This window comes from Dendrobates tinctorius, unplaced genomic scaffold (assembly GCF_039654945.1).
Source record: "Dendrobates tinctorius isolate UK_male_01 unplaced genomic scaffold, ASM3965494v1 ptg000159l, whole genome shotgun sequence".
Taxonomy (NCBI): domain Eukaryota; kingdom Metazoa; phylum Chordata; class Amphibia; order Anura; family Dendrobatidae; genus Dendrobates; species Dendrobates tinctorius.
In genome coordinates this window covers 14,634,047-14,660,504 of record NW_027361826.1, presented here as the reverse complement: position 1 = coordinate 14,660,504, position 26,458 = coordinate 14,634,047, and the positions used below count along the sequence as shown (strand labels likewise).

Genomic DNA, 26,458 nt, shown 5'->3' with positions numbered 1-26,458 from the left:
GTGGTGAAGGAGTTAATAGTATTCTTAAGCTCTATAGTGTTTGAAAGTAAGACCACCTTAACACTAAGGTAATTCATGCTCTGCATGTGGACTTGGATGTACAGACTAGACTCAGGTCTTCTGACCCAATCTATTTGCATAGGGAGCTTGTCTGAATGCCTCATGAAAAAAACTGCATGTGATTTCTCTACAATGGATCCTGATGAGACCCGATCCAAATAAAGAAATGCCAAATCAAAAAGGCAGCATAAAAAAAAAAAAAAACACCTTCAAAAACTCATAGAAACTGTTTAAGGAATAGAAAAACTCCATCAAAACTTATGTCAATATAGAGCATTTCCTTTTGGGAAAACTGAAATTTTTTGACTGCTTCTATAAACTATGTGTGAACCAAACCTTCCATCTCACACTGCACCTCTCTTATATACAGTGCTATGACATCCGTCTGGTTTAGCCTCCACTTTTTTTGATTCTCTTCAGCCTCTATCTTGATTCCTATAGTTCACCTTTGGCATGGAAAAGCGGTTCAGTGCATCATTCCGCCCACAGGTTTTGCATTTATTTCTGTCTCTCGCTGCTGAGTGACAATGCCGGCTTTCCAGGACTGAACGCTTTCTGCAGTAAAATCTCAGCTCTGGTACTGAATGCAGAACAGAGAATAGATTTCAGTGCAGATATCGCTCATTCCTGGAAAGCCAAAACTGTGACTCAGCGGCATGGACAGAAAGGTGCACGGAACCATTCAGCCACAGCATAGGTGCAATGAGCATCCTAATCATCCAGTAGAAAGAAAATATTAAAGGAAAATTATAAAAAGGATTAAAAGACAAACAAAAAAAAAAGGTAAGGTTATATATATATATATATATATATATATATATATATATATATATATATATATATATATATATTCAGTTCTCCATGAAATACCAAAAATCAAGACTCACATTTTACAAAATTTCTGTATTTAAATTACTTTTAAGGTTTTAAAATACAGTATAGTGTACATCACTGAAGGTATAACCAGGATTCTACAAGAGATATAAAATGTTATTACAAATTATTACTGGGAGGATTAAATCCAGTCTTTCAAAAATTGCTAATGAATTTCATCTGCTTAAAAATACATGTTCGCATTAGAGAGCAGTTTCATACACTCCATACAGAATATCCAGAATTATGTGCAGTCCATGTTTTCATCTTCTGTCTCTACTTCGGGAGGACACAATTCATCAAGTGCAAACTCTAAAACAGAAGTGGGAAAACATTAAATTTGTGCGTTTCTGGAATAATTCATTCTAAATTGCTAATAGATTTGACATTTATTATGACAAATTTTAAGTAAACTTTTTAAAATGTTAAACTTAAGAGAAATGTTGGTGGTATGTTACTTAATTCTTTGCAAAAAGTACAGACACATAGGTTATTGCGTGCAAAGTAGCTTCTCAGAAACGGACATGTTCTCAGAATCTGTTAGTAGCAAAGTCTAAACCTTATGATGCCTTAAATTACTATAAAAAAAAACAACAAACAAAAAAAACCCAACTTTCAGTAAATCCATGAAACTTACTATCCGTGTTAGTTTTCATTTAATAATTTATAGCCAAAAGTAAGTAGTGTGACAGTTCTGACAGTGCATCAGATCTGATGAGCACTTCTAGTGTGGGCTGCTGTGTGTGAGAAGCCACCCCATCACATGTTCCTATATGCAAGGTCAGCAGAATGAAAGTTCAGCTGATTTGTATCTATGGATACATTCATGCGGAATTATTTTAAAAGGAGATTTCAGAGTGTATTATGCACCAAAATCCAGATGGAAACCACAGACAAAAAGCCTTCCATTCTTTTCTAGGGGAGTCGTGCCATAGCTCATATGCTGTGGATTACTGTCACTATAGATTTGACATTTTCATTAGTTATCTGCTAAATCTGTGCGAAACTGCATCAGGCAGCCACACATGGAATGGGACTAATCTGTACGCAGATCGGCATCATGCCAAACTGCAAATGTGTAACGCCCCCGGAAGAAGCAGGCGAAACGCACGTCGAGATGGAGGGAAGCGGTGCCTGATAATTTCTCCGCTGTTCATACAAGATGTCATCTCACAGGTAATAATTACCAAATCATAATGATCTTTCAGCTGGCGGCCATTTTTTAACAAGTGTTCCCATTTATTTAGCGAGTGATACCAGTCCCTGTAGCCACATTAGTATATCCATTACCTTCTGTATTTGCATCTTTAGACTCTTTCCGCTTTCCTGTTTGAGGCACATTTGTTCCTATATGTTTTTAACTGTTATACATGCCACATTTATCTAATAAAAGTTGCATTTACTATTATGATTTTTCACTTTTTGCTCGGGGATATTGACCACCCTCCTAGAACAGTGGGTTATATTAATCGTCTGCCAGAAACCCGAGGGTCCGGCTTTGATTTTTGTCATGGACTCTAGCAAAAGTGTACTGGATTTTTTCAACACAAATTAAATAGGTATTGTGCTTCCAAAAACCTTTTACTTGATTATGTTGAGTATCTTATCTTATCACTTAAAAAAAAAAAATTAACGTGATGGCCTCTGCACATTGGTAGTATAGACACCAGGATGGGCTGAAGAAAGTTCAGTAAGTGCAATTTTTGGTGAATGCATGATTTTTGGGGGTTTTGCACCTCCTATGGCAATGAGTTTTTGATGTGATTTGCGAAAACCTGCAGCTTTTTGTAACTATTTTTGCAAACATAAAACAAAAGTAAAAATACGGAGAAAGGGCCCAGACTTCTCATAATCCAGATTCGCTTTCTCCTCCAAAAAGAGTAGCGACCAGCACTTTATGAGCTCTTGCGGTGGTACTGTTATAATGGCACAACCCTTTAAGTGTAACATACACAATAACCAGATACATAGCACAGTGCATAGTCCCACCTTCGCTCTCATTCATGGTGTTGAATTTTCTAAACAATGCTCGCACTCCGGGCACCGCTTGGTCATATTGGTGGAAGACCTCTAAGCAATGTTCACTGAAGCTTTTGTCCTTCTGGTAGAGGCTGTGTAGAACCATTATGGCTTCTCTTAGAAACAGCACCGATTTGTTCTGGTTTGGGCTGGGCAGAAGGAAAGTTAATCGCCGCACATTGAGCCATTCCTGGTGTAGCGTGCGGACCAGCACCTTCACAACCTTAACAAGGAACACACAGAAGTAATGACACTTACCATAGGAACTTTCCTTACTTACATGGGAAGTTGGGAACAATACTTTAGATGTAAAAATAAGTGCTAAAGTATAAAAATTAGCATTTTATTAGTCAAACACCACAATGAATTGAATGTATACTGAAAACCTAGGTTATTGATCAAATCAAGGAATTCTGGTTTCGCCCAAGGTTCAACACAGGGGGTCAAGAAAGACCACTCTGAGTAACACAAGAACAGGAATATGGAAAAGAAAACTTATGTCAATGACAAGAAAAGGTCAAAGACCACGCCGGTGATATTTTTTATTTCACTCTTTACTAACAATCAGGCATGTGCTTGTATTGAGTGCAGTAATATACTCCTCATTTCTCGCTTTCTTCAGCCCTTTCAGTGGCACTCCGGTCCAATTTGACATCACGTGACCTGCCAAATTACACAGCGTCTTCTGTGTGAAGCAGAGATCACTTTTTACACTTTCTCAATAAAAGTCTATGAGACTCAAATGGCAGCTACAGAGCAGCAGGAGAAACTGTGTGATCCGGCAAGTCACAAATAAAATCACATGACTCTGGAAAGGACCGTAGCGCATAGAAAAAAGGCAGAAGGTGGTGAAGTTAATATTTGTTGGTATCCAGTAACTAAAGTACGTTCCAATTTACTGACAGTGAATTGAAATTGATTCAGAGTGTGAAATCCTCCTCTACGACGAGGACAGTTGTGTGTAATAGCATTTGCCCCTCCCTGATTTTCTATTCTTCTGTATGCTTGTCACACTTAAAATGTTTCAGATTACCAAACAAGTTTAAATATTAGACAACGATTGGAAGGTCTTTATTAAGGGAAAAAGAAATTCAAACCTACAAAGCCCTGTGTGAAAATAGGGATTTTTGTGTACTCACCGTAAAATCCTTTTCTCTGAGCCAATCATTGGGGGACACAGACAGTGGGTGTTATGCTGCTTGCCACTAGGAGGACACTAAGTAAACCAGAAAAAAGTTAGCTCCTCCCCTGCAGTATACACCCTCTCACAGGATGAGATTTCTCTAGTTCGGTGAAAAAAGCAGGAGCATAAACAGTCAACAATAACCATAACTATGTCAAAACCTAAGAATGCTACAGTGAGCCAATAGGCTAAACAGGGTAGGTGCTGTGTCCTCCAATGATTGGCTCGGAGAGGATTTTACAGTGAGTACACAAAAATCCCTATTTCTCCTACACCTCATTGGGGGACACAGACAGTGGAACGTCCTAAAGCAAAGCAGTCCCTGGGTGGGGAGCATACATCTGCTAATACCCCATGTACCACTGACTTAGCACTCTGGTACTGCCGATTGCAGGATGCGTCTGCCGAGAGCTGCATCCGCAGAGGCCTAAGAATGAATTTGGTAAGGTTTTGTAAAAGTATGCAGACTGGGCCAAGTCGCAGCCTTGCAGACCTGTTCTGCCGAGGCCTGGTGCCGAATGGTCCAAGAGGCGCCCACTGAGCGGGTAGAGTGCGCCTTAATCCCTGCTGGGACAGGCGCGTTCCTGACACGGTAGGATTCCTGAATCGCCAAGCGAATCCACTTGACTAGCGTTGCCTATGAAGCGGCTAGACCCTTCCTATGCCCCTCTGGAAGTATGAACAGGGCATCTGACTTGCGGAAGGGAGCCATCCGCGAGATGTACTGTCTCAAAGCCCTAACCACATCCAGGGTGTGGAGAGCCTTCTCAATGCGATGAACTGGTGCCGGATAAAAGGAAGGCAAAACAATTTCCCCATTGAGATGCAAAGAGGATAGGAAGGACGGGGACGTCCTGAGAATGGCCTTGTCCTGATGAAAGTTCAGGAATGGAGGGCGGCAGGACAGGGTCGCCAATTCTGAAACTCGTCGGATTTACGAAATTGCCACCAGAAAGACCACCTTCCAAAAGAGGACGGTCAGTGGCACGTCCTGCAGTGGTTCGAAAGGAGCCTCCTGTAGGGCCCCGAGAACCAGGTTAAGGTCCCATGACTCCAATGGCCTTCTATAAGGAGGCGCAACATGGGAAACTCCCTGAATGAACGTCTTGACCTGAAGTTTGGTGGCAATATTGCGTTGGAATAGCACTGACAAGGCTGAAATCTGGCCCTTGAGCGAGCTAAGCGCGAAGCCTGACTTTAATCCGGATTGAAGGAATTCCAATATGGTCAGAATGGAAAACACCAGAGGGGATCGACCATGATCCTTGTACCATGAAAAGGTTTTCCAGGTGTGGTGATAGATGTGCATGGACACAGGCTTCCTAGCACTAATCAAGGTGGAAATCACGTCGTGAGAGAACCCAGCCTGTGCTAAAATCCAGGATTCAACGGCCATGCCGTCAGACAGGGCCCCGGAGTTCTGGTGGTAAATCGGGCCGAGAGAAGATCAATGCGATCTGGAGGTCGCCAGGGGATGTCGGCGACCAGTTGTATCAGTTCTGCGTACCATGCCCGATGCTGCCAATCTGGCGCAACTAGGATCACTGGTACTCACTCTGTTCTGATCTTCTTGATGACCCCCGGAAGCAAGGGAAAGGGGGGGGGAGAGATGTACGGGAGCCGGAACTGGTGCCACGGAAGAACTAGGGCATCCGCTCCGATGGCGCATGGATCGCGCGATCGGGCAATGAATCAAGGAACCTTGTTGTTTAGTCTTGAGACCATGAGATCCACATCCGGAGTCCCCCGACGATGACAAATCTGCTGAAAGACTTCCGGATGAAGAGACCACTCTACCGAGGCAAGGCCCTGGCGACTGAGAAAATCTGCCGCCCAATTCTTTACGCCCGGGATGTGGATTGCCGAGATGGGCGAATGGTTGGTCTCGGCCCAATGGAGGATGTGACTCACTTTGTGCATGGCCATCCTGCTCCAAGTACCTCCCTGGCGGTTGATAAACGCTACAGCCGTGAAGTTGTCGGATTGGATCCTGATAGGGTGACCTGCGAGGAGATGGTGGAAACTCCGTAGAGCTAGTCTAATTGCACATATCGCCAAGATGTTGATGGGGAGACGTGACACTCGAGTTGACCAACGACACTGTGCCGTGTGGTGACGAAAGACCGCACCCCAGCCCAGAAGACTTGCGTTGGTGGTTACTACCAACCATCTTACTGGGAGAAAAGACCTCCCTTGACTTAGGGAGGACTTCAGTGTCCACCACTTGAGGGCTTGTCTGACTCGCAAGGATAGAAGGAACCGACCATCCAGGGAAAACGGGTTCTTGTCCCAGGCTAAGAGCAACGCTTGTTGTAAGGGACGGAGATGGAGCTGTGCGAAGAGAACTGCTTCCATCGCTGCCACCATCTTTCCGAGAACTCTCATGCTGAAACGAATGGAGTGAGAAACCGGTCGGGAAAGAGTCAGCGCTGCCTGTTGTAAGGCTTGTTTTTTTTCTGGAAGGAGAATGACCAACCTGTGGGAAGTGTCCAAGATCATTCCTAAAAAGGAAATCTGCTGGGCCGGTTTTGGGAAAGGCTTTTCGAAGTTTATCTTCCAGCCCAGGCGAGAAAGTGTATTTACTGTTATATCCACGGATTCCTCGCAGGCTGGAAGGCACGGACCCTTGATGAGCAGGTCATCCAGATACAGTAACACTACCACTCCCCAAGAGTGCAGAATGGCCATGACCGCCACCATGACCTTGGTAAAGACCCTGGGGGCGGTGGCGAGTCCGAAGGGCAAGGCAACGAACTGGAAGTGTTCCTTGTGAATTGCAAAACACAGGAACTGCTGGCGGGACGGGCAGATCGGAATGTGAAGGTAAGCGTCCTTGATGTCGATGGATGTTAGGAACTCTCCTTTTTCCATGGAAGCGACAACTGATCGGAGAGATTCCATTCGGAATCGCCGTACCTTGACAAACTGATTTAACAGTTTGAGATCCAGAATGGGTCGCATCGTGCCATCCTTTTTGGAACCACAAAAAGGTTTGAATAAAATCCCCTGAACCTTTCGTTATGAGGGACCAGAATGATGACTCCGCCCCTTTGCAGAGCCTGAACAGCCCGAAGGAAGGCTCTTGTCTTTTTCTTGGGCGGTGAGGACCGGAAAAAAACGTGTCAGGGGGAACGAAAATTCTATCTTGCATCCGGAGGACACCAGCTCCCCAACCCACTTGTCGTGGAAGACCGCGAGCCAGGTGTGACTGAAGGAAAGAAGACGACCGCCCAAGTTGCCGCGAAAGATGGAAAAAGCGCCGCCCCTGAAGCCTTAAAAACTGAGCGGGCAAGTTAGTCAATTTGACGATCGGAGGGGTTTCTGACTGAGGAGCCCTCAGAGACGGATAGGAGCGTTTTAGAAGCAAGACGCGATACCGAAGGGTCCACCAAAGGGGACTGTAACCAATCCTTCATTAGGTCTGGAGCAAAAGTGTATTTAGTCTCAGTAGACTTTTGCCCTGTGAACCGCTTATGTGGCCAATCCCTATGTTTCTGGACAATGTCCTTAAAGTCCGGATGGCTGGCAAATAACCTGTGTACACGTTTAGTCCTCTTAAATGAGATAGCATGTTTTGTGCTGGAGCGGGAATAGTTTCCTTATCCAACTCCAGAATCCTGTTGACTGATTCTATAAGAGAATCAAGCGACTCTTGGTCAGTTGGAGGATTCTGAGGGTCTGACATGTCAGATTCGAATTCAGAGTCGTGCTCGCTGCGAATAGGAGAGGGAGAGCGAGAGACAGAACTTGCCGGTTCAGAAGCGCAAGCGTGACTAGGGGACGCGTCATGGGTCCACTTTCTAGCCTGACGATGCCTTGAGTACGGCCCCTGCTGGTGGACTGTTCCCCGCCGTATCCAGAGCCCTGCTTGGGCGGTAAAGACGCTTTCTGACTTAAAGAGGCTTCCCGGAGGGAGTCTATGGCAGTCAGTGACTCCACCGACCATGAAAGGGACGCAGCCGACTCAGGGGGGCAAAACATAGGAAGTCCCGCAGCAGCGGCGGCGAGGGGCATTTGAGCGCAGGCCGGGGAGCAGGCCGTGCATAACGGATTAGTCTGGGCACTGGGCAAGGCAGTCTTGCAAGTGGTACACATGGTAAAAAACGCAGTGTGATTCTTAACAGCCCGTTTAGCCTCCTTAGATTGAGACATAGCGCTCCTGAAAGGGTTAAAGGCAGATACTGGACGGCAGCTGCAGGGAATGTACCGGGAAGGGGTTAAGCCTTGTTCTGAGGGCAGATGCAGCTTACCCTGGTCCTGTGCTGTGTCCCCGGGAGGAATAGCGGTGGCCCTGTGGTGTCACCCGGAATCCGGCAGAGCGCACGCCTCACAGCCTATTTCCAGAGCAGGCCGAGGTAAATTTCATGGCCCCGGAGACTAGGATTGCACCTCTCGTAAGAGACGAGAGGCGCCAAGGAGGGGGGGCGGCGGCGCTAGCGTGGACAGCGCTATTCAAATTGCAGCCTAGTAGGCTGGAAAAGCCGGGGACTAAATTTTTGGTCTACCCGCGGTAAGCGCCGAGGGCGGGGAGAGGGCGGCGCTATTCAAATTGCGGCCTAGTAGGCCTGAAAAGCCGGGGACTAAATTTTTGGCCTACCCGCGGTAAGCGCCGAGAGCGGGGGGGGAGCAATGGGGCACCGGAGCACCGCTGCTGAGACAAAGTCTGCTCCTCTCCCAGGGACCAGGACCCGACCCCATACCTCTACTCCAGTGCTCAGGCCTGCCGTCGCTGTCCTGGCCATCCAGGCAGGTCTTCTCATCCTCCTGGGCTGTTGTAGCAGAGCTGGAGAAGTTGTTAAAGGGGTCTGCTCAATCGATCCACCCTATAGGTAGGGGGATGGAGAGCTATGGGGCTGATTCAGGGCATTTGGGAGCGCTGTAGGTAAGGTCCTCCGCCAGTCTCCATGCTGCGCTTGCCCTCATATCCGTCCACCGTAAGGAATCGTCAGAGGAATTCAGCCCCGTTCGTCGCAGGAAAGTGTACAGGGAGGTATACTCCCCGCGTGCTTGCCTGTTGTTGGTTCGGGGGAGAGCGGGCCGTAGAAAGGAACCGTCGCACCCTTCACTCCTTTAATTAAAAAATAAAAAATTTACACAAAATTCAAAAATAAAATAAAAACGGTGGGGTCTGAAACCAGACCCAAGTGCCTCCTGCAGACACTAAGCAAGAACTGGAGAAATCTCATCCAGCGAGAGGGTGTATACTGCAGGGGAGGAGTTAACTTTTTTTCTGGTTTACTTAGTGTCCTCCTAGTGGCAAGCAGCATAACAACCACTGTCTGTGTCCACCAATGAGGCGTAGGAGAAAAGGGATTGCCCCCTACACCTAATAACTGATTGTGCCACCCTTAGCAGCAACAACTGCAATCAAGCTTTTACAATAACTGGCAACGAGTCTTTTATAATGTTTTAGAGGAGTCTTTGAGTTACAACAATTCTGCAATCACATCGTAGGGTTTCCGAGCATGAGCTGCCTTTTTAAAGGTCATGCCACAGGATCTTAATCAGTAAGGACTTTGACTAGGCCACTCCAAAGTCTTAATTTTGTTTTTCTTAAGCCATTCAGCGGTGGACTGGTGCGTTTTGAATCATTGCCCTGCTGCATAACTCAAGTGCACTTCAGCTTTAGGTCACAAACAGATGGCCGGACATGCTCCTTCAAGATTTTTTGATAGACCGCAGAATTCATGGTTCCATTTACCACAGCAAGTCTTCCAGGTCCTAAAGCAGGAAAACAGCCCCAGACTACCACCCTCATATTTTATTGTTAGCATGATGTTCTTTTTCTGAAATTCTATGCCAGATGTAATTGGACATACGCTTTCCAAAAAATTAAACTTTTGACTCGTCAGTCCACAGTATTCTCCCAAAGGCCTTGAGGATCACGAAGATGTTTTCTGGCGAAGGGGAGACAAGCCTTTATGTTCTTACTGCTCAGCAGTGGTTTTCGTCTTGGCACTCTGTTATGCAGGTCATTTTTGCCCAGTCTCTTTCTTATGGTGGAGTCATGAACACGGACCTTAACTGAGGCAAATGAGGCCTGCAGTTCTTTGGATGTTTTTGTGGGGTCTTTTGTGACCTCTTGGATGTGTTGCCGCTGTGCTCTTGGAGAAATTTTGGTCAACCGGCCACTCCTGGGAAGGTTCACCACTGTTCCATGTTTTCGTGGATAATTATTTGTGGATAATGGCTCTTACTGTGGTTCTCTGGAGTCCCAAGTCTTTAGAAATGGCTTTATAACCTTTTCCACACTGATATATCTAAATTCCTTTGTTCCTTATTTGTTCCAAAATTTCTTTGGATCTCAGCATGTCGTCTAGCTTTTGGTCTATGCCACTCTGTCAGGTAGGTACTATTCAAGTGATTTCTTGCTTAGGAACAGGTGTGGCAGTAATCAAGCCTTGGTGTGGCTAGGAAATTTGAACTCAGCATCTCAAAGATATGATTAACCATAGTTTTAATGCAAGTGGTGCTGGACACATTCACCAATGGCCCTGTAGGTTTGGATTTCTTTTTCCCTTAACAATAGATACCTTCATTTTACTTGTGTTATCTTTGACTAATATTTAAATTTGGTTTGGTGATCTGAAACATTTAAGTGTGACAAACGTGCAATAGAACAGGAAATCAGGAAGGGGCAAACACTTTTTCACACAACTGAATATCTCCCAGTTGGGCATAATGAAACATGTGGGAGGACCGACCACCTCAGACTAATTCACATACATAAAAGTTGGTAAATTATCAATTTATGACTTTTTAAATTGCGATATAACACATAACTTGACAAAAAGTAGTTTTGTACCAGTTTTCAAAAAATAATCTGCAGTTACCGTATTTTTTGCTTTATAAGACGCACCCCCAAATTTGGTGAAGAAAAAGAGAAAAAAAATGTATTTTATGTTAAATGGAGGTGTGTCTTATAATGCCAGTGTCCGTCTTTCAAATCATACACCGTATATGTCCCTCATCCTGGTATCTATATAACCCCCATCCTGGCACATTGCCCCCTTGTGCTGGCACATTGCCCCCCCATCCTGGATATGGCCCCCCCGGTCACTACATGCCCCCCTGCTGGCACTCACACTGCCCCCTCTCTCTAAATGCCCCCCTGCTGGCACGCACATGGCCCCCCTCTCTCTATATGCCTCCCTGCTAGTACACACACGGCCCCCGCGTCCCTATATTCCCCCCTGCTGGCATTCACACGGCCCCCCGTCCCTATGTTCCCCCCTGCTGGCACACATTATCCCCCCCCGTCCCTATATTCCCCCCTGCTGGCACACATGGCCTCTCGTTCATATATTCCCCCCTGTGGCACACATTGTCCCCCGTCCCTAAATTCCCATCTGCTGGCACACATTGTCGCCCCCCCCACCCCCGTCGCTATATTCCCCCCTGCTGGCACACATTGTCCCCCCCCCCCCCCGTCCCTATATTTCCCCCCTGCTGGCAAGCACATGATATAATAAACCGTTAACTCACCAGGGGAGCGGTGTATATTACATGTGCCTGCACTCACCCCCCCGTCACTATAGTCAACTACCGATGATCGCGCCTGCTCCCACCTCTCCCCGTGGCTCTCAGGGCTGTGGAGTCGGAGTCGTGGAGTCGGAGTTAGTTTTGGTTGTACCGACTCCGACTCCAGCTTTAAAAAAAATGTATTAATATTTCATAATTGAACTTTCATATGAATTTTATAAATGTTACTCAAATATATATGTTCTATCAAACTATGAACAACAGTGATAAGCAGTTCTGCTGGAGATAGAGACATTTCTTACTTCTTGTGTGTCACTGTTCTCCACTGCCCTTATCTAATCTTATACTTGGTTAACCTCATGCTGCCCCAAACCCCCTACTTACAATGTATGAAACTGAAAATTAGTTGCAAATTCTTAGTAGTAAAGCTCCTCCTCTAGACTAGATCATACTAGGTGTGCGTCTTCCAAGCATCTCACAGCTGCCTGCTACTCAGAAGAGGAAGACTGTAAGAAGTATTATCCTTTCAACAAACTTTGCATCAGTTAACTGTGAGTACATGAGGAATAATAACAGTATTACTGACCACTATATCAGTTGTACGACCTGGCAATAATTTTGTACAATTGTTTTTAGGAAAAACAATTGTCATTTGGATTGTGAATGCAGAATTAAAAACCTGAGAATGTCAAAGAAGCATCACATTAAATCAGCTGTATTTGAACATTTCACCATCACTCAAGATAGAAAACATTATGTCTGTCAGTGTATGACAAATGATCCAGACGAAAACAAATGCTGTGAAGCCAAGATGAGTGCATATTCAGGCAAAGATAAAAATGCTCCTACCAGAGCTTCTAATCTAAAGAGACATTTACAGCGCTTTCATCCAGAAGTACTGAAAGCAGTGGATGAGAAAGACTGCATCCAAACCAATGAACCAGTGCCCAGCTCTTCCAGCCAAACAAAGGAGCAGAGAACTTTGCAGCCATCAGTTGCAAGATATTTTGTCAGTGACAAAGTTACTGTGACAATGACAGTAGATACATTTAAAAAACAGATCATAGAGCTTGTTGTAAAGGATAGTGTGCCTATTTCATTATTTTCACGACCAGCTTTTATGTGTCTGAATGGGGAAATGGCCCGCAAGCTTGGTGTTTCTCTGGAGAGAGAGAGAGTATTAAAAAATTAGTAATCGAAGAAGCTTTTAAACAAAAGGAAGAACTTAAAAAAACTCTCAAGGGACGCTTTCTGTTTCTTAAAATGGATGCCTGCACACATCACAGAGTGAACTATTTTGCCATCAATGTCTGATTTGTTTGTGACAAAAATGAAATAGTTACCAAGACATTGGCAGTAAAAGACACCAAAGCTCATCACACCAGTGAGTTTCTCCAGGTCTTGGTGGAAAAGGTTCTGCAAGACTATGAACTTAAAAAAGAGCAAGTTCTTTCTGTCGTAACTGACAATGCTTCAAATATGATAAGTACTATTAAGCTAATGAATGAGAGTAATGATGGTGACCAGCAGCTAGAAGAACATTCTGGGTCCACAGACACAGAAATGTTTGAAATAGAAAAACACAGTATTGTAACTGAGGAGCAAACTGAAGTTGCTTCAGATGAACAGTTGAAACTGTGTCAATATGTTCTTTCATTCATCACATGCGCTGTGCTGTGCATACGCTACAGCTGACTATAAGAGACAGTCTGCAAGAAGGACATGCTGCTGCACTGGTTGGCAAGGTGAGAAAATTGGCTACTGTTGCCAGAACCCCTAAAGTTGACTCAATTTTGAAGAGACGTGCTGGAAAAGGGGCAATTATTGATCAAGCCACACGATGGGGCAGTACTTACTTAATGATTCAGCGCTTGGTTGAACTGAAAACCTTTCTTGTAGACATGGCTAACCCTCAACTGATGCTAAATGAAAGTCAGTGGAATCAGGTGACTGAGCTGGAAAAATTGCTAGAGCACCCATTTACAGTGACTAAAAAATTACAAGCAGAGGACTTAACTCCAGGTATTTTCTTAAAGGAGTGGAAGAACCTGATGTTTCGCCTGTCCCAAAGAGGAGGGTTAATTGCAAGTGGCATTGCTACATCAATGAAATGGAGAGAGGAGCTACTATTACAAAATAACATTCTTTTGGCAGCTGTTTATGTAGACCCAATGCATCGGATTCTTCTAGATGATCAACAGCTAAGTAAAGGAAAAGAAGAATTTGGTCGTCTGCCACATCTTCACCCTCATCATCAACTGATGAAGAATTTAATTTCGAAAAATATTTGGATCACAAGGACCGTGCAAAGCGTTCCCGCATAGAATAAGAGTCATCCCCATCAAGGAACACAGCCAGTACATTTCAGCAGAATTTTTCATGTGCACTAAAAGAAATTGACAAATTTGACCGTTCATCAAAAATAACAGTGCAACAAGCGATTCCTCTTTATCCTGACATTGTCAGAGATGTTGCCCGAGTGGTTACTGCTTTGCCACCAACACAAGTTAGTGTAGAGAGGTTGTTCTCGGCTCTCAAAATAATTAGATCAGATTTGAGGGCATCCATGAAGGAGGATCTGACAGAGGCAATACTTTTTCTGAGGACAAATTTATAGATTTCTTCTTCTTAACTGCATAAAAGTGTTTATTGCATATTTACTTACAGTTTAGAAAAGTTTATAAAAGTTATTTGCTATATTCTAATTGTATTCTAATAAATGTAGTTTTTGCTCTAAGTGGTCCGATTACTTATATGATGGTGAGAAACTGAATAAGCACGATGTTTAATATTTTACAACAGTAAATTTGTTGTTATGAATTGGCCATTTATGAAGGAGTCGGAGTCTGATAAAATCCAGGAGTCGGAGTCGCAACTGTGGCTTACCGACTCCACAGCCTTGGTGGCTCTTCCTGTGTCTGCTGAGATCCCCCTCCTGCGGGGGCGCGCGCAGCTGCTGCTCATTCAGCCAACTCATTGTAGCTACAGGACCTTCCATGAGGTGACCAATAGGACTCGCAGTGCACACTGGGAGTCACGTGACCGCAGGTCCTATTGGTCACATCATGGAAGGTCCTGAAGCGAGCAGCTACTGCCACGCGCCCTGCAGGAGGAGGATGTCAGCAGTCACAGGAAAGCCACAGGGGGAGCTGGGAGCAGGAGCGATAACGGTAGAGGACTATAGTGACGGCGCAGGTGCAGGCACATGTAATATGCACCGCTCCCCTGTCTACCAACTCGGCGCTGCTTCAGCACTGAGGTGACGGACAGTGGGTGCAGTGAATATTATAACATGAGCCTAATGAGAGGGAGCACAGGACCTTCCACTGTCTCTGCAGTCCGCAGCCAGCCCACCCCAGCCCCCTCACACCACGCCAGAGCCACCCCCCACTCTACAGCACAGCAGCACACATATTCGCATTATAAGACGCACCCCCCACTTTCCCCCAAAATTTGGGGGAACAAAAATGCGTCTTATAATACGAAAAATACGGTATACTTTATACTGGTTTGCTGTGTGAGCATAGGATGTTTTCCATTATTTCCATTAAAATATAGAATACATACAGATATACTAGTTATTTGATTGAAAAAAAAGCATTATACCTCTCTGCTACACAGACAAGCATTTCCAGATCTGTTTGAGGTACAGCTCCAGCCTTGGGTGATCAACTTGTTTAGGAACCTAACCACCTAAAAAAACAGATTTGCAACAACGATTTAGAGAGAAAGCAATCCACAACTTAGATTAATAAATCAGAAACAATCTACCTTACTGTACATCATCATGAGCCTTAAACCATCACCTGTTTTTTTTGTTTTTTGTTTTTTTAAACTTTTTAAAGTCAAATATTGGATCATTTATTTTAAATGGTAGTAGGTTTTTATTTTAGGACTTACCTTAACAGCATTTAAAATAGGGATTTTTGGTACTCACCGTAAAATCTTTCTTGGAGCCTTCATTGGGGGACACAGATAACCATAGGTGTATGCTGCTGTTGCCAGGAGGCTGACACTATGAAAAAAGGTAAAGTAGCTTCTCCCCGGCAGTATACACCCACCGACAGGCACCAAAACACCTCAGTTGGAGAAAAACAGGATTTTTGGTTGCTTACCGTAAAATCTGTTTCTCGGAGCCTTCATTGGGGGGACACAGAAACCATGGGTGTATGCTGGCTGCCACTAGGAGGCTGACACTATGCACAGAAAAAGGTTAGCTCCTCCTCCGCAGTATACACCCCACCGACCGGCACTCACTTTCCTCAGTTAGTGAGAAAGCAGTAGGAGAAGTAACAAAACAGAATGAAAACAACAGACAACTCAACTGTAATCAACAAACAACCTAAGAACAGGAGTTGCAGAATATGGGAGGGTGCTGTGTCCCCCAATGAAGGCTCCGAGAAACAGATTTTACGGTAAGCAACCAAAAATCCTGTTTTCTCCATCGCTTCATTGGGGGAGACATAAACCATGGGACGTCCCAAAGCAGTCCCTGGGGTGGGAAACAAACTTCCATCAGGTCAGCGGACTCACCACCGCCGCCTGCAAGATCCTTCTGCCTAGGCTGACATTCGCTGAAGCATAGGTGTGGACCTTGTAAAATTTGGCAAACGTGTGGATCGAACACCAGGTTGCCGCTTTGCAGAGCTGCTGCGCAGAAGCTCTGTGGTGCACCGCCCAGGAGGCACCCACTGCCCGGGTAGAGTGAGCTCTAGTTCCCGGAGGGGGCACTCGATGCTTGACCCGGTAGGCCTCCAAAATTGCCGATCTGATGCAGCGAGCAATGGTAGCCTTGGAGGCCGGCTGACCTTTCCGCGCGCCATCTGGAATGATGAAAAGAGAGTGTCTTCCACAAGGGAGACATCCTAGCCAGGTACACCTTCATGGCCCCGACCAGGTCTAGCTTGTTCAAGGAGCGTTCCAGAGGGTGGATTGGACCCGGACAAAAGGACGGGAGAACAATGTCCTCATTTAGGTGAAAAGTGGACACCACCTTAGGAAGGAAGGCGGGGTCCGCAGGACCACCTTGTCCTGATGGAGCACCAGGAAAGGGGGCGCAAGAAAGGGCCACCATTTCCGACACGCGCCGGATGAAGGTGATGGCCACCAGAAAGTCCACTTTCCAGGAGAGAAGGGACAGGGAGACTTCCCTGAGAGGTTCAAAGGGAGACCGTTGAAGAGTCTCCAGAACCAGATTGAGATCCCATGGATCCACGGGAGCGCGGTACGCAGGTGCCGTATGAGCCACTCCCTGAAGAAAGGTTTTGACCTGCGGACGGGAGGCCAACATCTTCTGAAAAAGAATGGAGAGCGCTGAAACCTGACCCTTCAAAGAACTGAGGGCAGGGCCCGCATCTAGGCCTGCCTGGAGGAACGCCAGGATAGAAGGGAGAGAAAAGGACATGGGCGGAACGTCATTGGCCTAGCACCAAGTGAAATAGGCCTTCCATGTACGATAATAAATTCTCGAAGACGATGGTTTTCTAACCCGGATCATGGTGTGAATAACACGATCGCTTCAGAACCGCAGTTTCAACAGCCACGCCGTTAAATTAAGTGGCAGAGAATTGGGATGGCAGATTGGACCTTGAGACAGCAGATCCGCTCTGTCTGGAAGCTTCCAGGGGGCATCCGCGAGAAGATTGACGATGTCCGCGAACCAAGCCCTTTTGGGCCAATCCGGAGCGATGAGGATGACTGGTACCCCTCCGCCTTGATTTTCTTCAACAGCTTGGGAAGAAGAAGGGGAGGGAACAGATAAAGGAGCTTGAACTGCGACCAGGGAATGGTCAGAGCATCGGCGCCCACTGCGAGAGGATCTCGGGCCCTGGATACGAACTGTGGGACCTTCCTGTTCAGGCGAGACGCCAGCAGGTCCACGTCCGGAGTCCCCCAACGACGGCAAAGCTGATGAAAGACGTCCGGATGTAAGGACCACTCTCCCGCCGTGAGACCCTCGCGGCTGAGAAAATCGGCGGCCCAGTTGTCCACGCTGGGAATGTGCACTGCGGATATCGCTGGGACCAATACCTCTGCCCAGTGGAGAATCCTGGACACTGCCGATAGAGCCGAGGAGCTCCGTGTCCCCCCTTGGTGGTTGACATATGCCACCGCTGTGGCATTGTCTGTCTGAATCCGGACTGGCAGACCCCTGAGAAGCCTTTCCCAGTGAATGATAAATCGCCCGTATCTCGAGGACGTTGATCGGCAGAGTTGTCTCTTGGGTCGACCACCGACCCTGAACCATCTGATTGCGAAACACAGCTCCCCAGCCGAGAAGGCTGGCGTCCGTTGTCACAATCTGCCAGTAAATCGGAAGGAATGACCGGCCCAGGGAGATGAGGGGTGACGTCAGCCACCAATTGAGGGACTGTTTGACCCGGAACGAGAGGCGAATTGGACGATCCAGGGAGAGAACGGACCTGTTCCACCGAGACAGAATGGCCTGTTGAAGCGCTCTCGTGTGAAATTGAGCAAATGGGATCGCTTCCGTCGTCGCCACCATCTTTCCCAAGACTTTTATGGCTGACCGGAAAGATGGAAGCTTTAGGCTCTGTAGCGATCAAACATCTCGCCGCAGAGATCAACTTCTCTTCCGGGAGAAAGACCCTCGATCGACGGGTGTCTAACAATAAGCCTAGAAACACAAGACGGTGAGTCGGAACGAGGCAGGACTTCCTCTTGTTTACGAGCCACCCAAAACTGGACAGGGTGTCGAGAACGATGGTAAGGCTTTGGAGAGTATGGTGAAAAGATGGAGCTTTGATTAGAATGGCGTCGAGGTACGGGAAGAGTACGAGACCTCTGATCCTCAACAGGGCCATCAACGCCGCCATGATCTTTGTAAACACTCTGGGCGCGGTGGCAAGACCGAACGGCAGGGCGACAAACTGGTAGTGGTCCTGATGAATCGCAAAACGCAGAAATATCTGATGCCCGTAAAAGATGGGGACATGCAGATAGGCATCTTGAAATGTCTATTGAACATATGAATTCCTGCGCCTCCATGGAAGCGATTACTGAACGAAGGGTCTCCATCCTGAAATGACGCAGGCGGACCCTCTTGTTCAGCAGTTTGAGGTCCAGAATGGGCCGAACCGCGCCGCCTTTTTTCAGCACTACAAACAGGTTTCAGTAAAACCCTGTGAATCGCTCTGTTCGGGAACGGGCACAATGACCCCGGAACGGAGAAGCGAGTCGATGGGTGCAAAGACGCCCGGAACTAAGGCGGGGTCTTTTGGAGGACGGGACTCGAAGAAGCGATCCCGGGGCCGAGACACAAACTCTATCTTGTATCCTGAGGATACAACTTCCCTGACCCAAGCGACTTCCACCGAGGCAAACCAGATGTCCCTGAAGAAAAGGAGTCAGCCGCCCAGTTGGAAAGGCGCCTCGGGGCTTTGTAGATAGTCATGCCGAGGTGGACCTTCCAGTTCTGGACCCTCTGCCCTGGGAGGAGTGAGATCGCCAGGATGAAGTGGGCATAAAGGAGACGTTCTTCCTATCCTGGCGTGCTTGCGGCCTTTGCTGGTTGGAAAAAGATTCTGCCGTCGCGACGCGGCGGAAAGACCGAAACTGACACCCTGGAGGGGGTCTACGAGGCTTGGACTGTGGAAGAGAGCTTGTGCCCCCAGTGGCATCTTTGATAATCTGGTCCAGCTGGGATCCAAAGAGACGCGCACCCTGAAAGGGCAGATTGGTAAGGGATTTTTTAGACGCCAAATCCGCCTGCCAAGCCTTGAGCCAAATTGTACGCCGGATTGCAACTAAGTTGCTGGACGCTTGAGCTGCACAAGAGGCGGCACAAAAGGATGCCGAGACCAGATAATCCCCGGCATGGGATATCTGGTTGGCTCTCTCGGCCAAACACTCTGGTTGGGCTCCATCAAGAATGCCTTGGCGGAGATCTTCCGCCCAAGCAGCTTTGGCCTTTGCTACCCAAGTGGAGGCAAAGGCTGGGCTTAGCACCGTCGCAGCCGCTTTGAATGCTGACTTTGCTAAGGATTCTATGATCCTGTCGTTAGAATCCTTCAAAGCCGCCACACCTGAAATCGGAAGGACCGTGCTGTTAGATAGTCTGGACACAGGAGCGTCTACAGAGGGAGAAGCCAACCAGTTGTCGGTAAGCTCCAGAGAGAATGGATACAGCACGCCGAGGCGCTTCCCTCTTTGAAAGCGCCTGGACGGATTTTTCCTTTCCTGGTGAGGAGCTTGGCAAACTCAGAATGAGGAGCCAAGTCTCCGGTAGGTGTTTATGTCCGTCTGAACGAAACCTCCTGATCTGAGGGTTTCGCAGGGGAGTCTGTGATCTCGAAAGTATGGTTAATCGCTGCAATGAGGTTCTGTACCGTAACCTTCATGTCCGTGGTATGGTCCGAATCCAGCTCTAAAATCTCCTCGGATGGCACATCCGAGAACGCTTCGCCTGACTCAGGTGAGGATGCACGGGAAGGAAACTGCTGGGAAGGACTATGTGGTGAGATGGAGCGAGGGGAGGATTCCGGCAGGAGATCCTGCCTGGGTCTTTTGCGGCTCATGGTGGCTGGTACAGGTGGAACCTCTTGTGACCTGCTGGGTCCTGCAGAGGAGTCCAGGGACAACTTATGAAGAATGGCCACTAGGGACTGAGACACCCTGGTGAGATACGCCACTGATTGGGCTTCTTCCCTATCTCAGTCAGGAATGGGAGATTTTGCTCTCACGTGGAGCAATAGGGGGCTCCTGGGCAGCGGGCTGGATGGGGGGAAAGTCAATGAAGCAGTGCCGGAAGGATGGGGGACAGGAGGCAGAGGAGGGTGTCAGTCTGCAGATGCAGAGCTACTCACAGTTCGGTGTCCTGTGGATGCTTTCAGCGAGCGCTGCTGCACAGCTCGTCCATATCTGTAGGGCCACAGAAGTGGCGAAGGAGTCCGGCCGACAGGCTGGAGAAAATAGCGGCCGCCTGAGAGCCCGGTAGAAAAAACGCGCGCTTCCTTGTGGAGACAGGGAGGGCGGGGTTAACTGCAGCCAAAGGTGGTACCGCCCGCTGCTGAGTGCCGCCTCCAGAGCGCAGACGTGGAGGGAAAGAGCGGAGGGCGGCCTAGAATGGGAGGGAGCGAGCGGGAGAGAAGCCCGCCTAAGGAAAAAGGCGGGGGGCGTGGCCGCGACGCCGAACAAGGCCGCAATAGAAGCCGGGGCCTGGAGTAGATGCGGCTGCCGGCGGGGAGCGCGGGGTGAACGCTGCACTGCCGCGCGATTGCCCCGCAATGGATCCATGCCTGCCGCCCGGCTGTTGAGCCGAAACAAGATAAGTGCAGCCGGGGGGGGGGGCGCAGAGAGAGGAAAAGGCTGCTGAAAGGAGCCGTGACACCTGGGGATGTCACTAAGGGCGCCAGCTCCGCAAGGTACCCAAGCCTGCAGCATGGCTGGCCAAAATAAGAGAGAGAGGTGTAGCTGGGGAGACGTGGGAGGCTAGGGAGAGGCGGTGACACTCCGGGGTCCCATACTTACCTCTCAGCAAAAACCTGTACCTTATGATCCTGTCCTCTTCCATAGAAGGAGGTCTGCATCTCATCCAGACCGACAGGCTCTGGTGGGCGAGTGGGTGGGAGACGGGGGGCGAGGACCAGGTGGATCGCCTGACACGCATCCGTGCTCGGGGCTCTTGGTCCTGCCGTGGAGAGCTATGAGGATACGGGGTGGCAGTACACGCCGTACTCATAGTCTCTTTGTGGGAGTACGTATGTGACTGTTCACTCCGTATCCCTCCGAAACCTGCAAGGGAACGACGCACGCGGAGGTAGATATGGGTCTAATGAAAGACCTGTGTCCACCTCCTACTGACACTAAGCTAAACTGAGGAAATTAGTGCCGGTCGGTGGGGTGTATACTGCGGAGGAGGAACTAACCTTTTTCTGTGCATAGTGTCAGCCTCCTAGTGGCAGCCAGCATACACCCATGGTTTCTGTGTCCCCCAATGAAGCGATGGAGAAAAAGCAGTAGGAGAAGCAACAAGCACTCAGAAATATGTACCAACCCAACAAGAGGAACGTAGGCCCAAACAACGGTACAATAAACGGGGGGTGCTGTGTCCCCCAATGAAGGCTCCAAGAAAGATTTTACGGTGAGTACCAAAAATCACTTATCGCTTCATCAGGGGACACAGATAACCATGGGACGTCCAAAAGCAGTCCCAAGGGTGGGAAAACGAAACAAAGAAACCCAGAGAAAAGACTTAGGTTGGCCGGTGCGCAACCGCCGCCTGCAGTACCTTCCTACCCCCAAGCATGCATCGGACAAGGCCTGGGTATGAACCCTGTAAAACCTTGCAAACGTGTGCAAGCACGACCAGGTCGCGGCCTTGCAAATTTGTAATACCGAAGCCTGGTGACGAACAGCCCAAGAAGCACCCACGGCCTGGGTGGAGTGGGCTCTCACTCCCGGAGGAGGCCGTTTTTCCTGAACGCGGTAAGCCTCCAGTATCGCCGAACGAATCCAAACAGGCGATGGTGGACTTGGAAGCGGGACCCCCTTCCGACGACCTTCAGAGATGACAAACAGGGTGAGGAAGGGAAATGGAAAGGACCAGCCACCGGAATTCGCCCTGGAGCACCCGTGAGGGTGACAGATGATAGGATCCTGTCTGCGGGCCTGAGAGTTGCGATGTGGGTGACACCACACTGCTCCCTCAGCCGCATAAGTGTGGGAAAGCAGGGTGAGAATTTACACCCTGTTACCCTGAAGCTGTTTCTGAAAAACAAAGGGAAAAAAAAATAGAAAACAACATAACCTGAAAGGAAAAAGGATTAGATGCGGATCTGGGAACAGATCCAGCTCCGCCTCCTACAGACACTAAGCACAAACTGAGGTATTTCATGCCTGTCGGTGGGTGTATACTGCCGGGGAGGAGCTACTTTTCCTTTTTTGCATAGTGTCAGCCTCCTGGCAAGAGCAGCGTACACCCATGGTTACCTGTATCCCCAATGAAGCGATAAAGATATGATTTACAGCAGCCACATGAAACATAGCAGGCAATAGTCTAGAGAAGACTTTTTGACTTCTATGGGAGAGCATTGTGGACATGTTCTTGTCTATGCAGAGCTCTGAAAAGCCATAGTTGAAAGGAGCGGAGACCAATCATCTGCACTGCTGCTCCTCGCATTCTAAGGCCGGGGTCACATTTGCAAGTGTGATGAGAGAAACTTGCGCGAGTCTCTTGCCTCAATACCCGGCAGCAGGACCGGAGTGTGCTGCTGCATGTATTGCTATGCAGCTGCACACTCCAGGCCAAGTGCCGGCGGCAGTGTCGGGTACTGGTGCGAGTTACTCGCAAGTGTGACCCTGGCCTAACAGTAGCGTTACACTCGGCAATCTCCGGGGCTCCCATTAAGAAGGAACGGAGAGGCAGTGTGCATGATCGTCCTCCGCTCCTTCATTGGGGGACATGGAGATCAGATCCCCAGCGATCAGAAAGTTATTCCCTGTTGATAGTGAGATAACTTTTAAACGCGAGAACACACCTTTAAAGTGGTTGTCCATTTTAAATATTTGTAGTTAATATTAAGAAGTGGATTTAAGATGCATATATTGATTTTAATATAACCGTTTTTATAGGTTGTGTCTAGTGATGAGCGAGCATGCTCTGATACCATGCTATTCCCCGATGCTACATGATTCGCGGCTGTTAGCCACTATGCATGCAGGGTTTGGCTATCTAACAAACAGGCAAACCCCACGTGTTGCGGCTGGCTAACTGCAGCAAATCATGTAGCCGCGGGACTCAAACACATTATTCGAGCACGTCCAAGATACTCAGATAACACGATATCCGAACATGCTTGCTCATCACTAATTGTGTCCCATTTCCTTTATTAGTAAAGCCAGTCTCCCTCCTTTGGGTAGCCTTTGGTACTGGTCACATAACAGCTGTAAAGGGGCATGTGACTACATACAGTACTCCACTGCACCATGGTGATATTATAGAAGAGGCAGAATAGGGTGTATTGCCAAATGCCCCTTCATCCATGCCCATCTTATGGATGGGATCAAAAATTGGCCAAACGAGTGGGCATAGGACACAGTTTTAACTGACGGATGCATGGAGTTGAACATCTGCATCCATTAAATACCATTTAGTAGCTATAGCCAATCTATGGTAGGTGTAGAGGAAAGAGCATTAACCTATTAGTTCTGAAACATTGATATGCTGTGTAATCAATCGGCTCCCCTCGGACAAGCAGGGATAGCTGAAGAAGGGCTCAGGTATATCTATAAGCCAGTCTTCAGTGAAACCCGCTTTTTGAAGAACAGAACAAAACAGATCACAGCCCAAAGGGGCACAGCATTTAAAATCCAGCAGTCAGACATCTATGATCCAAAGTTTGAACACATCACAAAGATTTTTCAGATGCTTAAAACGTGGGTTGTTCTTTAAAATTATGGCATTTTTTTTCTTAGAGATCATATTAAACATTTCCATTATATTGTTATGACGCCCCAAGTGTTTTTCAAATCTCTCCCAAATACTTAATTGATTGTTCAGTTCCATAACCGAGCGGCAACAATACAGTAGAAGAGATGAATCTGTCAACCATGTACAGATACTAAAAGGGGAGAGAGCTACTGAGAATATGCGAGCACAGGTACTGGGTGCACATTAGGGGAAGGGAAGCCCTGCGAGAGAATACCAAGAGGCCAAGCATATAACAATATTTAGACATAATGCACAACTGTTTCAAATGAGAAAGTGTTATGTGATTGTTATATTTAATTATGTGATTGTTATATTTAATTATGAGATAGTTTACAAATACTAATCTTATTCTACTGGTCCCCCAAAAAAGGGAAGGGGACCTGGTTGTCAGTCCTACACAGAGAGGAGGGGGTGACTGCTGCTTCTACTGAAGAGGAAAGGGGTAAATCTAACAGTATCCAAACAAAGTAAGGATTTGTCCAGACCTGATACATGGTCAGTTTTGATCTATTTGACACTTGCAGACAGACTGTGCACTAATCACACATTTTAGTCATAAAGTCATAGCAGAATTTCAAAGAAAAAACACTAGGTTCTTAGCAAAAAAAAAAAAAAAAAAAAAAAGTTTCTTCATAAATAAATGCACATGAAATGTAACATATACACTAAAATTACATAAAATTATTATGTACCTCATGCTCTAATAGAAGCCAATGCTTGTCCGAAGCTTGTTTATCTGGTCTGGAAATTACGTATGTATACAAGGCAAGCAAGAGACAATTTTCTATATTGAAATAAAATAAAAAAAAATTAACATTGGCAGGAATAAATCCTGACAATCTACAAGAATCAAGAACATGCGTTTTGACACCCAAAACGTCAAAAGACAATAAAACTAGACTTTTTAAAATTGTGTTAGCGACACACATTTCTTTTAACCACTTACAGCAGCAGTTTTTAGATAAATCATCAAACGTCTTCTCAAACAATAAAACTCCTCCAGCTCCTGAACCATGCAGCAGGAAGCTAACTCAATGCCTGCTTGCCAGAAGCTAAAATATACAGGAGAGTGGAGTGGCCAACACTGAACAGCTGAGAGTTCTCAACTAAACAGATGAACCCTTCACTGCTAGAAGAAACCTGCCCTGTTTAATATGAAGGTGAAGTGCTTTTAATAAGCGCAGGAGTAGGAGAATACTGACAGCGCTGTCTTCTGGCTCCTCTCTGTCACGGAAAAACCATGACACCACGAAGGGCTTGTTTTTTGGAGGATGAGTTGTACTTTTGAATGACTAAATTTATTTTACCACATAATTTGCTAGAAAATGGGAAAAAAAATCCAAGTGCAGTGAAAATGCAAAGAGGAAAACAAACCCAATTCAGACATTGTTTCTGCATACATTGTGGAGTAAAAATTACATGGTATTATCATTGTCCAAATCAGTACAATTACAGCGATTAAAAAATAAATAAATAAAAATAAGAGACAAGTTTGATTTTATTTTAGTGGTAAAAAAAACAAACAAAAAAACCCCCATCTGAGATGCCATTTTTCAAGACCTATAACGTCCACTACCAACTTGCACCATACATGTATGGCGGATGTTGGTAGGGAGTTAAATTCCATAGGAACAGCAAGAAAGTGGAGACAACTTGGTGCTATAGTACATAAAAGACACCAGTGTTCTGCTCACTCTAACTACAGAGCACAAAACTCCTCTGGCATTAACATCAACACAAAAACTGTGCAGCAGGAGTGTCGTGGCATGAGTTTCCACGGCTACGCAGCTGCATGCAAGCCTTACACCACCAAGCACAATGCCAAACGTCAGATAAAGTGGTGTAAAGCTCCCACTACTAGACTCTGGTGCAGTGGAAACATGTTCTGTCGATTAATCAATCAACTTCGCTATCTGGCATTTGATGAGAAGTCTAGGTTTGGTGAATGCCAGGAGAACGTTACCTGCCTGACTGTACACTAACATTTGGTGGAGGAGGGATAATGCTATGGGGCTGTTTCCAGGGGGAGGCCTAGGGGCTGCTTAGGACCAGAGTGAAGGGAGAGCATAATGCTTCAGAACAAGACATTGTGGACAACTATATGGTTCCAACCTTGTGGGAACAGTTTGGAGAATACCCTTTTATGTGCCAGAATGATTGTGCTTCAGTGAAAAAACAAGCTCCATAAAGACATGGTTGGGAAAGTTTGGTGTGGATGAACTTGACCGGCAGCACAGATCCCACACCTCAACCCAATCATATACCTCTGGGATTAATTAGAATGGATATTGGAAGCCAGTCCCTCTCCTCCGCCATCAGTGCCTGATCTCACAAATGCTCACCTGGATGAAGGGGGCAAAAATTCCCTCATACCCTTCAAAACCTTGTAG

General features: G+C 46.9%; 1 protein-coding gene across 7 annotated transcripts in view; it reads right to left on the bottom strand.

Annotated features, from left to right (window-relative positions):
* Positions 1–943: 943 nt before the first annotated feature.
* ATRIP (ATR interacting protein) overlaps positions 944–26,458 on the bottom strand; it is a 148,517-nt gene continuing 123,002 nt past the window's right edge. For all 7 annotated transcript variants that reach the window (XM_073549569.1, XM_073549570.1, XM_073549566.1 and 4 more), the window contains 4 exons: positions 24,761–24,852; positions 15,224–15,310; positions 2,923–3,175; positions 944–1,245 (listed from right to left, as the gene is read on the bottom strand). In XM_073549569.1, the coding sequence (XP_073405670.1) occupies positions 1,178–1,245; positions 2,923–3,175; positions 15,224–15,310; positions 24,761–24,852 (500 nt within the window). In that variant the 3' untranslated portion in view covers positions 944–1,177. The remainder of the gene's footprint in view (positions 1,246–2,922; positions 3,176–15,223; positions 15,311–24,760; positions 24,853–26,458) is intronic.